This window comes from Lontra canadensis, unplaced genomic scaffold, assembly GCF_010015895.1.
Source record: "Lontra canadensis isolate GAN:19392208 unplaced genomic scaffold, GSC_riverotter_1.0 scaffold43, whole genome shotgun sequence".
Classification (NCBI taxonomy): Eukaryota; Metazoa; Chordata; class Mammalia; order Carnivora; family Mustelidae; genus Lontra; species Lontra canadensis.
Window position 1 is genome coordinate 650,883 of NW_022631037.1, and position 12,576 is coordinate 663,458.

Here is a 12,576-nt window from a genome sequence, read left to right on the forward strand (position 1 = left end):
TTGCTTCTTAAGTGCTCTTTTTTGTTATCTTTCCAATAAGGTAAGTTCATTGAAAATAGTGGTATTGTCACCTATTTCTTTTAAAACCTTTATCTTCTATGGTGGAAAAATACAAAGTTCTTCACACAGAGTAACTGTAAAACCATGTTAGACTATCTAATGATATGTAAGAAGAGTAGGTCAGACTGTGATACCAAAAGACTATATATCTGTACAGACTATGGAAAACAGAACAGTGAAGACTAGACATGTATTTGTATATATATTATAAAGCTGGCTAACAACATTATGTGCATGTATCACTGCCAATACAATTTTCTGAAAATGCTCAGTCCTGAGCGGGAGGAGGGTACCCAATGAACTAAGCCACCCAGGTGCCCCAATGATCAGGAACTTCTTAAAAAAAAAAAAAAAAAAAAGATTTGAGAGAGAGTGTGTGAGCTCCTGCAGGAACTTCTTAAAGGTACTTCTCAGGGTAGACAGGGAAGAATTTTCGTTGACACCTAAATGATGAAGCAGTCATGTAAAGGTCTGGAAGGAAGCATGTTTCAAACAGAAGGAATAACTGGGGTGCCTAGGTGGCTCAGTCAGTTGAGCATCAGACCCTTGATTTCAGCTCAGGTCATGACCTCAAGGTACAGAGATCAAGCCCCATGTCTGCCTCCAAGCTCAGAGGGGTAGCTGTTTGGGGTTTTCTCTATCCTCCATCTGCCCTGCCCCCCACTCTCTAAAATAAATAAATAAATCTTTTAAAAAAATTCCTTCAAACATAAGGAATAACCAGTGCAAAGCCCTGAGAAAGGGGAAAAAAATTCTGGCATAATCAAAGAACAGACAAGTCCAACCTGTGTAAGATATTATGAATAAAGGATAATAACAAAGAGGTGAAAAAGCAGAGATTAAAAAGATTTTATAGGGCCTTGCCAGTCAGGGTAAGAAATTTTGGTTGTAATGGTGAGATATGATTTGATTTATCCTCTAGTACAATGCTAACAGAATTTCCTGAAATGCTGTGGATCTGCTCTGCTCAATCTAGTAGCCATTAGCCACAAGTGGCTACTGAGTATCTCAAATGTGCCTACTGTGACTAGGGACTGATTTTTAATTTTTAACTTGAATTAATTTAAATAGTCATACACCAGGTTGATGGTTATCATACTGGACAGTGCAACTCTCGAAGGATTACTCTGGCTATGCTGTGGAAAATGGATTACAGGGGCACCTGGGTGGCTCAGCTGGTTAAGCGGCTGCCTTCAGCTCAGGTCATGAGCCCAGGGTCCTGGGATGAATTACTGAATCAGGTTCCCTGATCTGCAGGGAGACTGCTTCTCCCTCTACCCCTCCCCCTGCTCTTACTACTTACTGCTCAGGCTCATGCTCCCCCTCTCTTAAATAAATATCTTTTTTTTAAAAAAGGGAGAAAAAAAAAAAAAGAAAAAGAAAATGGATTACAATAAAGCCAAGAGTGGAAGTAAGGCAATCAGGACAGAGGTATTACAACAATCCAGAAGATAAAAAGACCTTGAGAAAAAAGGATAGGTACTGGAGATAGACTTGACAGTTATCCAAACAGTTCAATAGGAAAAGGTTAAACTCAAGCATAGGTTGTAAATTCACAGAATGTAAAGAACAGTATTAACCTCTTATTTCTACTATTGCATTTCCAACAACATTCACTGTAGATATTCCTCCTAAAAATAATTTCTAGAAATTATTTAATAATTGGCATATGATGGGGTAGCAAATTAAATATGTTAAGACAGAAAAGCACAGCTTGATTTCTTCTCCAGTCCCTGCTGGTTGTCTCTTGAAACAAAAGGGCAAATTAAACATATGGAGTCTCTTCGGGGTCTGTACATCCATCTGGGCTGACACAAAGCAGGATAAAGGATCCAAGAAACTTTTGGTCAACTAAAGATCTAATTTTGCCTAATACTCAGCCTAACAAAAAGGCAGGTTCTCAAGGTTCTCCAAATGTGGTTCTCCAAAGTAAGCATAGTATTTTATTATTTTTAAAAACGATTTAATTTTTAAGAGCAGTTTTAGGGATGCCTGGGAGGCTCAGTCAGTTAAGTGTCTTAACTTTGGCTCAGGTCATGATCTCAGTCAGGGTCTTGGGATCAAGCCCTTCGTGGGACTCACCATTCAACAGACAGTCTGCTTGTCCCTCTACTGCCATAACCCTGCTTGAGCTTTCTCTCTCAAATAAATAAATAAATAAATAGATAAATAAATAAAACAAATTTTTTTAAAAAGGGCAATTTTAGGTTCACAGTAAAACTGAGCAGAAGGTACAGAGATTTCTCATATACCCTCCTTCCTGCAGTATTAGTTTTATGAAAAAATACAATTACATCTACCTGATCAAGAGCTATTGTCAAAAACAATTACATTTAATTGGTTAAATAATTCACTGTTTGAATGGCAAATATACAAGTTTTTGTTTTTTAAAATTTTAAGTAATCTCTACACCCAATGTGGGGCTCAAACTTAAAATCCTGAGATCAAGAGTTGCATGCTCTACTGACTGAGGCAGCCCAACACCCCTATAAGTTTAGAAGTCATTAATTTATGAATATATTCACTGTGAGACTAAGCAAGATGACTAGGCTGAACCTCATAAGACACAACAAAAATAAATACATTAAAAGTAAATGTGAAAAAAAATCATCTCTCTCCTCCTTACAAGAGTATGTCTCCAAGAACTATTTAACAATTTTGGAAATAAATGATAGACTAAAATTCTTTTCTATTGTGGTAAAATATGCAACAAAAAATCTGCCATACTAACTATTTTAAGCATATACTTCAGTGCCATTACCGTCACCATATTGTGTGACCATCACCACCATCTATTTCCAAGACTTTTCATCACTCCAAAAAGAAACTCTATAACAAGCAATCGATTCCCATATACCCTTTACCCCACCTGCACCATTTACACTCCCATTAAGGATTCCAATTTCTTCACATTCTTGGTAACACTTAACTTTTATTTTTAATTACAGCCATCCTGGGTATGTGTAAAGTGGTATCTCATGTTTGATTTTCATTTCCCTAATGAAAAATTATGCTGAGCATCTTTTGGCTATTTTATCTTCTTTTTTGGACAAATGTGTCCTTGAAGCCTTTACCCATTTTTTAATCAGGTTGTTGTTGTTGAGCGGTAGCTCTTGATATATTCTGGATACTACACCCTTATCTGATATATGATCTGCAAATATTTTCTCCAATTCCACTTTCTTGATAACATCCTTTGATGTACATAGTTTTTTATTTTGATGAAATCCAACTAATCTGTGAACAGAAATGGTTTCACTTCTTTCTTTCCAATATGGATGCCATTTTTTCTTTTTCTTGTTTAATTCCTTTAGTTAGAACTTTCAGGGCAATGTTTAATAATAGTAGTGAAAGCAAGCATCCTTGATCTTGTTCTTGATCTTAGGGACAAAGCTTTTCAGTGTTTCACCAGTGAGTATGATGTCAGCTGTGGGTTCTTCAAAAATACTATCATGTTGAGGAACTCTTCTGCTCCTGGTTTTTTGAATGTTTGATTATGAAAAGGTGTCAGATTTTGTCAAATGTCTTTTGTGTCTATTGAGAAGATCGTTTCTTTCCTTCTTTTTAAAATTTTTATTACTTTTTGGGGCGCCTGGGTGGCTCAGTGGGTTAAAGCCTCTGCCTTCGGCTCAGGTCATGATCCCAGGTTCCTGGGATTGAGCCCCGCATCGGGCTCTCTGCTTGGCAGGGAGCCTGCTTCCTCCTCTCTCTGCCTGCCTCTCTGCCTGCTTATGATCTGTCTGTCAAATAAATAAATAAAATCTTAAAAAAAAAAATTTTATTACTTCTTAAAGATTTTATTTTTGCAAGAGAGCTAGTGAGCGTGTGCGCATAAGCAGGGATAGAGGCAGGCCGAGGCAGAAGCAGGCTCCCCACTGAGCAAACAGCCCAAGAGGGATACAAAGACCTGAGCCAAAGGCAGATGCTTAACCGACTGAGCCACCCAGGCATCCCTCCCTCCTTTCCTTTTTTTTTTTTTTTTAACGATTTTAATTAATGATCTGACAGAGAGATACAGTGAGAGACACATTGAGAGAGGAAACACAAGCAGGGGAAGTGGGAAAGGCAGAACAGGCTTCCTGTGGAGCAGGGAGTCTGATGCTGGACTCCATCCCAGGACCCTGGGATCATGACCTGAGCCAAAGGCAGTTGCTTAACCAACTGAGCCACCCAGCACCCCCCATTGACTTTCTTATGTCAATCATTGTTGCATTCCTGGAATAAATCCCAATTACTATAGTATACAATCCTTTTACATGCCATTAGTTTGATGTGTTATTACTCTGTTGAGGATTTTTTTTTTTAATTAAAAAAAATTTTTTTTATTAACATATAATGTATTATTAGCCCCAGGGGTACAGGTCTGTGAATCGCCAGGTTTATACACTTCACTGCACTCACCATAGCACATACCTTCCCCAATGTCCATAACCCCATCGCCCTCTCCCTACCCCCTCGCCCCGGCAATCTGTTGAGAATTTTTACATCTGTATTCACAGAGGATATTATCCTGTAATTTTCTTCTCTTGTGATGTCTTTTTTCTGACTTTGGTATCAGGGTAATGCTGGCCTCAAAGCATGAGTTAGGAAGTGTTCCTTCCTCCTTAATTTTTTTTGAAACGCTGAGAAGGTCTGGTGTCATTTCTTTAAATGTTTGGTAGCACTCATTTCATGAGAAATTCTGGTCCTGGAGTTTTCTTTTTGGAAGGTTTTTTGGTTTTATTTAGGTTCCATGCACACTGTGGAGCTCAATGTGGGGCTCGAACTGGAAATCGAGACCTTGAGCTAAAATCAAGAGTTGGATGCTTAATCAACTGAGCCACCCAGGTGACCCACGTTTGAAGGTTTTTTTTTTAAGATTTTATTTATTTATTTATTTGACAGACAGAGATCACAAGTAGGCAGAGAGGCAGGCAAAGAGAGAGAGGAGGAAGCAGGCTCCCCGCTGAGCAGAGAGCCTGATGCGGGGCTCGATCCCAGGACCCTGGGATCATGACCTGAGCCGAAGGCAGAGGCTTTAACCCACTGAGCCACCCAGGCGCCCCCGGAAGGTTTTTGATTACTGATTCAATCTCTACTTGCTATGGCTTTGTTGAGATTTTCTTGGGCCAATTTAGGTAATTTTGTTCATTTCTAGGGATTTGTTCATTTCAGCTACAATATCTATTCTGTTGGCATACAACTGTTCATAGGATTCTCTTATGTTTCCATTTCTGGAAGGCTGGTAGTGAAACCTTGATTTGTATTTCTGATTTTAGCCATTTGCATCTTTTTTGGGGGGGGTCAGGCTAGTGTGGTTTTAATTTTACGTGTGGGAGCAAAGCACTGTGAGATGTTGCAGACACTGCTAGCTCTGTAACTAAAAGCCATTTTTCCACCTCATGCTTTGTTGGCAGGAGCCTGATTTTGTTTAGGCATTGATATCTTTCTCATAGGACTCAAGAATAAATCATCAGTAGTTTAAGCCAATCACAATGTAGTGGTCCTACTCTGCTTGTCAGTGATTGATTCAGAGGTCACCAAATGACCTAGCTCTGGCCAATGAGATTCCAAGATAGGTGGCTGGGTGGTTCCTGAGAAAGTTTCCCTATCATTAAAGATAAAATGCAGAGCTTGGAAAGGAAATCTTTCTTCTGCCAGGCAATATGAAATGAGTATGTCATATTTCAAACTGTGGCAGCATTCTTAACAAATACTTGGGAGCTGGTCAACGTCAAAACCAGCACTGAGGACAGAGAAGCAGACATAAGGATAAAATTTAGTTCCTTGATAACCTATAGAATTATGAATTAACCTATCCCGGGGCACTCAATATTGTATTAATTATCTTTTTATCAAATTCTGGGTATTTTGGGGGTACCTGGGTGGCTCAGTGGGTTAAAGCCTCTGCCTTTGGCTCAGGTCATGATCTCAGGGTCCTGGGATCGAGCCCCGCATCAGGCTCTCTGCTCAGCGGAGAGCCTGCTTCCCTCCCTCCCTCTCTGCTTCGCTCTCTGCCTGCTTGTGATCTCTGTTTGTCAAATAAATAAATAAATAGTATTCAAATTCTGGGTATTTTTAGGGTATGCTGCTTATATAGGTAGCTGCTATCTTATTTGCTACACATGGCATTTTTAACCTTTTTAGTGGATTTATTTTATTAGCAATATCCTTTTTGTATCAACTAATGGTTTTTATCCTGAATTTTGCTTTATTGTTAATACTGTTAATACTTTTTTTTAAAAAAATCTTATTTATTTATTTGACTGAGAGAGATCACAAGTAGGCAGAGAGGCAGGCAGAGAGAGAGGAGGAAGCAGGCTCCCTGCTAACCCCTGTTTATACTATTTTAACAATATATAGCTGGATTTCACTTTTTAAACCTCTTTGTAGATACCACATTTACACAGAGGAATTGAGCCCATTTACATATACTGTGATGATAATCAAATTTGGTTTTAAGCTTATCATATTATTGTTCATCTTTCATTAGTAAGCTTTTTTTCATTTATCATACTTAATTATTTCCTCTCTTCTGTTTTTATCTCATTTGGACAGTTTTCCTATCATTCTTACCCCCACTACCACTACCCTAATTTAAAATGTCTATCACAGGGGCGCCTGGGTGGCTCAGTGGGTTGGGCCTCTGCCTTCGGCTCAGGTTATGGTATCGGGGTCCTGGGATCGAGCCCCGCATTGGGCTCTCTGCTCGGCAGGGAGCCTGCTTCCCTTCCTCTCTCTCTCTCTGCCTACTTGTGATCTCTGTCTGTCAAATAAATAAATAAAATCTTAAAAAAAAAATGTCTATCACACTTTTCCATTATATAAATTATAATATCCAACCCTAGCACTGATAAGGTTTGAACATGACAGCCATTCCTACTCTACTGAGCTTTTATTTGTTTAGAGAAATTCCATAAGTATTTTCCTCAGCTCAAGTACATTAAGTATACTGTACCCTATATATTTGAAAAATTTATTTTACCCTAAAAGTTGGTGAGGTATAGCATTTTCTCTCAATAATGGAGATATTTCTATCTTATAGCTTCCAATTTCTATGTATTCTTTGATTTCAGGAACTCCCAATTGTGTGGGGCTCAGGGTTCTTTTTAAATCTAGATTCAAGTCTTTCTCCCACCAGTTCAGAAAGTTCCTTTCCATACTTAAAATTTAAAAATACACTAATACAATAATTGTGGTTATTTCTGGACAACAGGATTGTAGATAATATTTATTCTCTTCCTAATTTTCTGTTACGTACATAGAAAAAATAAAGATAGTAAGAAGAAAGCATTACCTCGAAACTACCTTGCCTTTCCTTTCAGTACATCTGTTAAAAAATGTATTTTTAAAGAAAACGGTTATTTATAAGTAAAATACTAATCTTATACATAATTCTAGAAATGCATCAAGAGTAAAAAATAAGGGGCGCCTGGGTGGCTCGGTGGGTTAAAGCCTCTGCCTTCAGCTCAGGTCATGATCCCAGGGTCCTGAAATCGAGCACCACATTGAGCTCTCTACTCAGCGGGGAGCCTGCTCCCCCCAGCCCTCTCTGCCTGCCTCTCTGCATACTGTGATCTCTGTCAAATAAAATAAAATCTTTAGGGAAAAAAAAGAGTAAAAAATAATACTCAAGAAAAACACATATTTATTTTACCAGCAACCAGTGCATAGCACAGTTCTGAGTACACTGAGGCATTCAATAAATACTTGGTGAGTGAACAGAACACACAAGCTCTATGACAAAGTAAAAAATATTAAGCTAAGGTGATTATAGCAAGCTAACTATATTCTGGAGATGAGAGACAGGAGGCCAGACTAATGAAACATACAAATTATCACCTCAGAGATAACTGTTGGAGCACGCTTGAAGAGCTACAACTATAAAAGCCACTAAAGACCATTAGAGTAGGATCTGTTCCAACTTACCTCACACAACATTCTACTGCACGAAACCAATGAAGCATCTCATCATGTAGAGTACACAACTGAAGACAGGATAGAAAAACTTTCTCAGCATCACTGTACCAGCCTGCATCTGAAAGAAAGCCACCTAAAGGACAAGAAAACTAGTAACTTTAAATAATTTAATAGTAAATCACTTAAAAGCTAAAGTGACATGCTTAAAATGAATATCATCTAAAATGAAAACAACCATAGTATTCAAGTTCTGTGTCTGGCCCAAAACAAAGATCCTATAAAACAAAACCAAACAGAATAAAAACTTATAAACTAGGGGAATCAGAACAAAGTTGAGACCTTGAATAAGGAGTCAAGAGTTTTAACCCTCTAAAAATACTCCACAGCCTACGAATTGACATTTTCTGGTTAATTAGCCATATATTCTAATGATCCCAACATTTTCAACTTGCAGGCCAAACATAACTTTTTAATCTCTCCATACCCAATTTCAAGGAACATCTCAATAAAGCTATCATTAAAAAAAACATCTCCATCACTGCATACTTTTGGTATGAAGTTTTTTTCACTGTTTTGGTAATTTTAGGATCCAGATCAATAATGTAACTATGAGTTTGTTAGAATTTCATTCTATCTCCAAGATGTTTCTTCAACCTGGCTCAGTATAATGGCCAGATACTGGTATAAATGTTTATGGAGATGACAGAGGACCTCAATGAACACAAACCTTGCTGCCTTTCACTTTTGTTGATTCTGAAGTTGTTCTCCCACAGATTTTTACATGACCCTCTAGGACTAAAGGGATGTCAACCTTAACATTCACTGAGATCACACACTCTTACTATAGACATTCTCTGGTCATAATTCTTAGTTGCAATTTATATTCCATGGGACTACCAAAGGATAAATGCTGTTTTTGTTTTGTTTTGTTTTGTTTTTTTAAGGACATTATTTATTTATTTGACACAGAGAGAGAGATCACAAGCAGGCAGAGAGGCAGAGAGAGAAGGGGAAGTAGGCTCCCTGCTGAGCAGAGAGCCCAATGCGGGGCTCAATCCCAGGACCCTGAAATCATGACCTGAGCGGAAGGCAGAGGCTCAACCCACTGAGCCACCCAGGCGCCCCATGTTTTTTTTAAGAAAAAAAAAAAGTTCTGAAGTTCCTCCAGCAAACTGTCTATAACCAATACAAAGAATTATTCTAAGACTAAAGGAAATGATCATGAAAATGTGTTGGCAAAGAATATGTGCATGTATGTGTAAGACAGCTAAAACACATACATGCAAGTGAGAAGTTAAACATGAGAGTTTGTACTGATGGATTAGTTCTGTGTCCTGATGGTAATGACAGTTGTACAAGTCTTTACATGGAATTAACCTCATAGAATACCATTATGTGGAAATAACCTCAGACACTAGGGACGCCTGGGTGGCTCATTCGGTTAAGCATCTACCTTCAGCTCAGGTCATGATCCCAGGGTCCTGGGATTGAGCCCTGCCGGGACTCCCTGCAGAGCAGGGAGCCTCCTTCTCCCTCTCCCGCTGCTTGTGCTTGCTCACTCTTTCATCCTCTCTCTGACAAATAAATAAAATATTAAAAAAAAAAAAAGAAAAAGAAACACACAGACACACATATATGAAAGTACATGCAAAAACTTGAAAATTAAATAAGGTCTATAGTCTAGTTAACAGTATTAAACCAGTGTCAATTCCTGGTTTTGATACTATGAATCTACAATCATTTAAAAAAAATTTTTTTTTAAATTTTTTATTTATTTGAGAGAGAGAGCGAGCAAGCGAGCGTTGAGAGGGGAGAAGGTCAGAGGGAGAAGCAGACTCCCCACAGAGCCGGGAACCCGACGTGGGACTTGATCCTAGGACTCTAGGATCATGACCTGAGCCAAAGGCAGTGGCCCAACCGACCAAGCCATCCAGGCGCCCCTAAAAAAATTTTTTTTTAAGGACTGTATTTATTTGAGAGAGAGAGAGAGAGAAAGCATGCAAGCATGCGCCCACAAGTAGGGGGAGTGGCAGAGGAAGAATGGGGGAGTAGCAGAATTGGAGAAGTAGGCAGGGAGACCAATGAGGGGCTCAATCTCAGGGTCCTGGGGTCATGACATGAGCCTCGGGCAGATGCCCAACCAACTGACCCACCCAGGCACCCCATCAAAAAAATTTTTAAAAAGAAAGCAAGAAGAGCAACAACAACTTTAATAAGTAGTTGCCTGAAACATACTTATCTATGTAGATTTGTAAGCAGCATATTAAATATTATATAAACCTTAACTATTTTTCTCTATGTAACATATAAAAACTTTACAGATCCCTTTCCCATGTATGTTTTCAGTATTTTCTTAACATCCTCATGAGGAAATAAAAAATTATCTTTATTTTACAGCCTGAAAACTCCAAAAGGATTAAGTCCCATGTCACAGCATATGGTAAGCTGGTGAAATAGGCTGCTGGCAGCATGACATGTAGCAAAATATATGGTATGGATCTACATACAGGGGATTCTAAACTTTTAGTACACTACCAGCTATGTGACTAGAGCAAGTTACTTAAATTTTCTGAATCTTTCCGCATTTGTAAAGTGCTATTAATATAATCACGATACTGAAATGTTGTGAGGATTTAGAAACATAACATTTAGGGGGCACCTGTGTGGCTGAGTCTGTTAAGCATCTGCCTTTGGCTCAGGTCATAATCCCAGGGTCCTGGAATCAAGCCCCACATCAGGCTCCCTACAGGGAGCCTGCTTCTCTCTCCCACTTGTGTTCTCTTGCTCACTCTCTCAAAAAAATAAATAAAATCTTTTTTTGTTTTTAAATAAATGCCTCCTGTAGTGTTTGGCTTAAAGTTACATTCAATAAATCACATTTAGTTTTTCTGATGTTTTTCTCACAACCTCCTTATGTAGACTTTTGGAATGTCCTCATTGAATCCTTTATTGTTAGTAAGTTCAATATGAGTCATATTATAGGACAAAATACTCCTCTATTTTACTATTACTTACCTAAAACAAAGCCAACTTGAATGGCTTTTTCTTTTACCGCAGCATCTGATTCTGCTATGTAAGAGCACCGCCTACTGAATGAGTAGGCCAAGACCGAAGCAACTTTCACACCATGATCCATCAAAGCCTGGAAACAATGATGAAGCAAATGTCTGCAAGGTAAGAAAAGGTTATTTTATAAAGGTAACGTATCTTATAGTTTTAGAAACTGCTAGCTTTCTTTTAAAAAAATAACAGCACCATTATTTTAAAAGATGGAACAAGATAAAAAACCTTTTCTGCCTTACGAATTATGAGGCTACAATAATCCACAATTTAGCCTAGTATCTTTATTCGGAGGATCACTGAGTGATCCTTTATGTGTAAACTAAGAGCAGTAAAAAGTAAAACTAACTTTTAAAAACCAAATAATCTTATAATTCAATAATAACCCAATTTAAAAATGGGCAACGGATATGAAACAGAGTTCTCCAAAGAAAATAAACAAATTACCAATAAGCACATGAAAAGATGATCAACACTATTAATCATCAGGGACATGCAAACCAAAATCACAATGAGATACCACTTCACACCCTGTAGGTGATTACTATTCTCAAAAAGTGATGGCAAAAATATGTAAACACTGGAACTCTCATACATTGATGGTAGGAATGTTAAAATGCTATAGCACCTATGGAAAATAGTTTTGAGGTTACTAAAAAAGTTAAACATAGGGTGATCATATTTATATACCCTAGTTATATATACAAGAGAACTGAAAACATATGTCCACACAAAATCTTGTCCATAAATGTTCATAGCAGCATTATCAGAATAGCCAAATAGGCAAAATGTTTATCAACAGATGACTAAACAAAACACAGTATGTTCATACAATAGAAAACTATTCAGCCATAAAAGTTAAGAAGTACTGATACAAGCAACAACATGAATAAACCTTCAAAACATTATAAGAAGCCAATTACAAAAGACCATATATTTTATGATTGTCTTTATATGATGTGTCTAGAATAGGTAAATTCAGAGACAGAAAGTTGATTAATGGTAGGCCAGGGTAAGAGGAAATAAGAAGTGACTGTTAATGGGTACAGGATTTCTTTTTGAGGTGATGAAAATGTTCTAGAATTAGAAAGTGGTGATGGTTGCAAAACCTTGTGAATACACTAAAAGCCACTGAACTGTACAATTTAAAATGGTGAATGTGGTGGTATGTGAATTATATCTCAATAAAAAATTGTAAATAACAACTGTAAATAACAGAATCACTGCTTTGAATAAAGGGGAAAAAAGTCAAACTACATGCTTTTAGTTTTACAAATATATTAAACACTTACCAAGGGATTTGGACTTGGTGAAAGATAACCTGAGAGATGAAAGAGAGGTATTCCACTAAATCTTTACAATGGCCATATTTAGAATTGTACAGAGAAATTCAAATCCCAGAAAGCTAACCTGTTCTTAAAGAATTTTTTTTTTTTAAAGGTTATTATTTATTTATTTATTTCACAGACAGAGATCACAAGTAGGCTGAGAGGCAGGCAGAGAGCACCGGGGAAGCAGGCTTCCCGCTGAGCAGAGAGCCCGATGCGGGACTCGATC

The 12,576-nt window shown here is 37.8% G+C and overlaps 1 protein-coding gene across 1 annotated transcript in view; it reads right to left on the reverse strand.

The window, feature by feature from the left end:
• Nucleotides 1-12,576, reverse strand: part of APPBP2 (amyloid beta precursor protein binding protein 2) — a 57,787-nt gene that overhangs the window by 15,675 nt on the left and 29,536 nt on the right. The window contains exons 3-4 of the mRNA XM_032871856.1: nt 10,975-11,126; nt 7,969-8,092 (exon numbers count right to left, since the gene is read on the reverse strand). Coding sequence (XP_032727747.1) covers nt 7,969-8,092; nt 10,975-11,126 — 276 coding nt within the window. The remainder of the gene's footprint in view (nt 1-7,968; nt 8,093-10,974; nt 11,127-12,576) is intronic.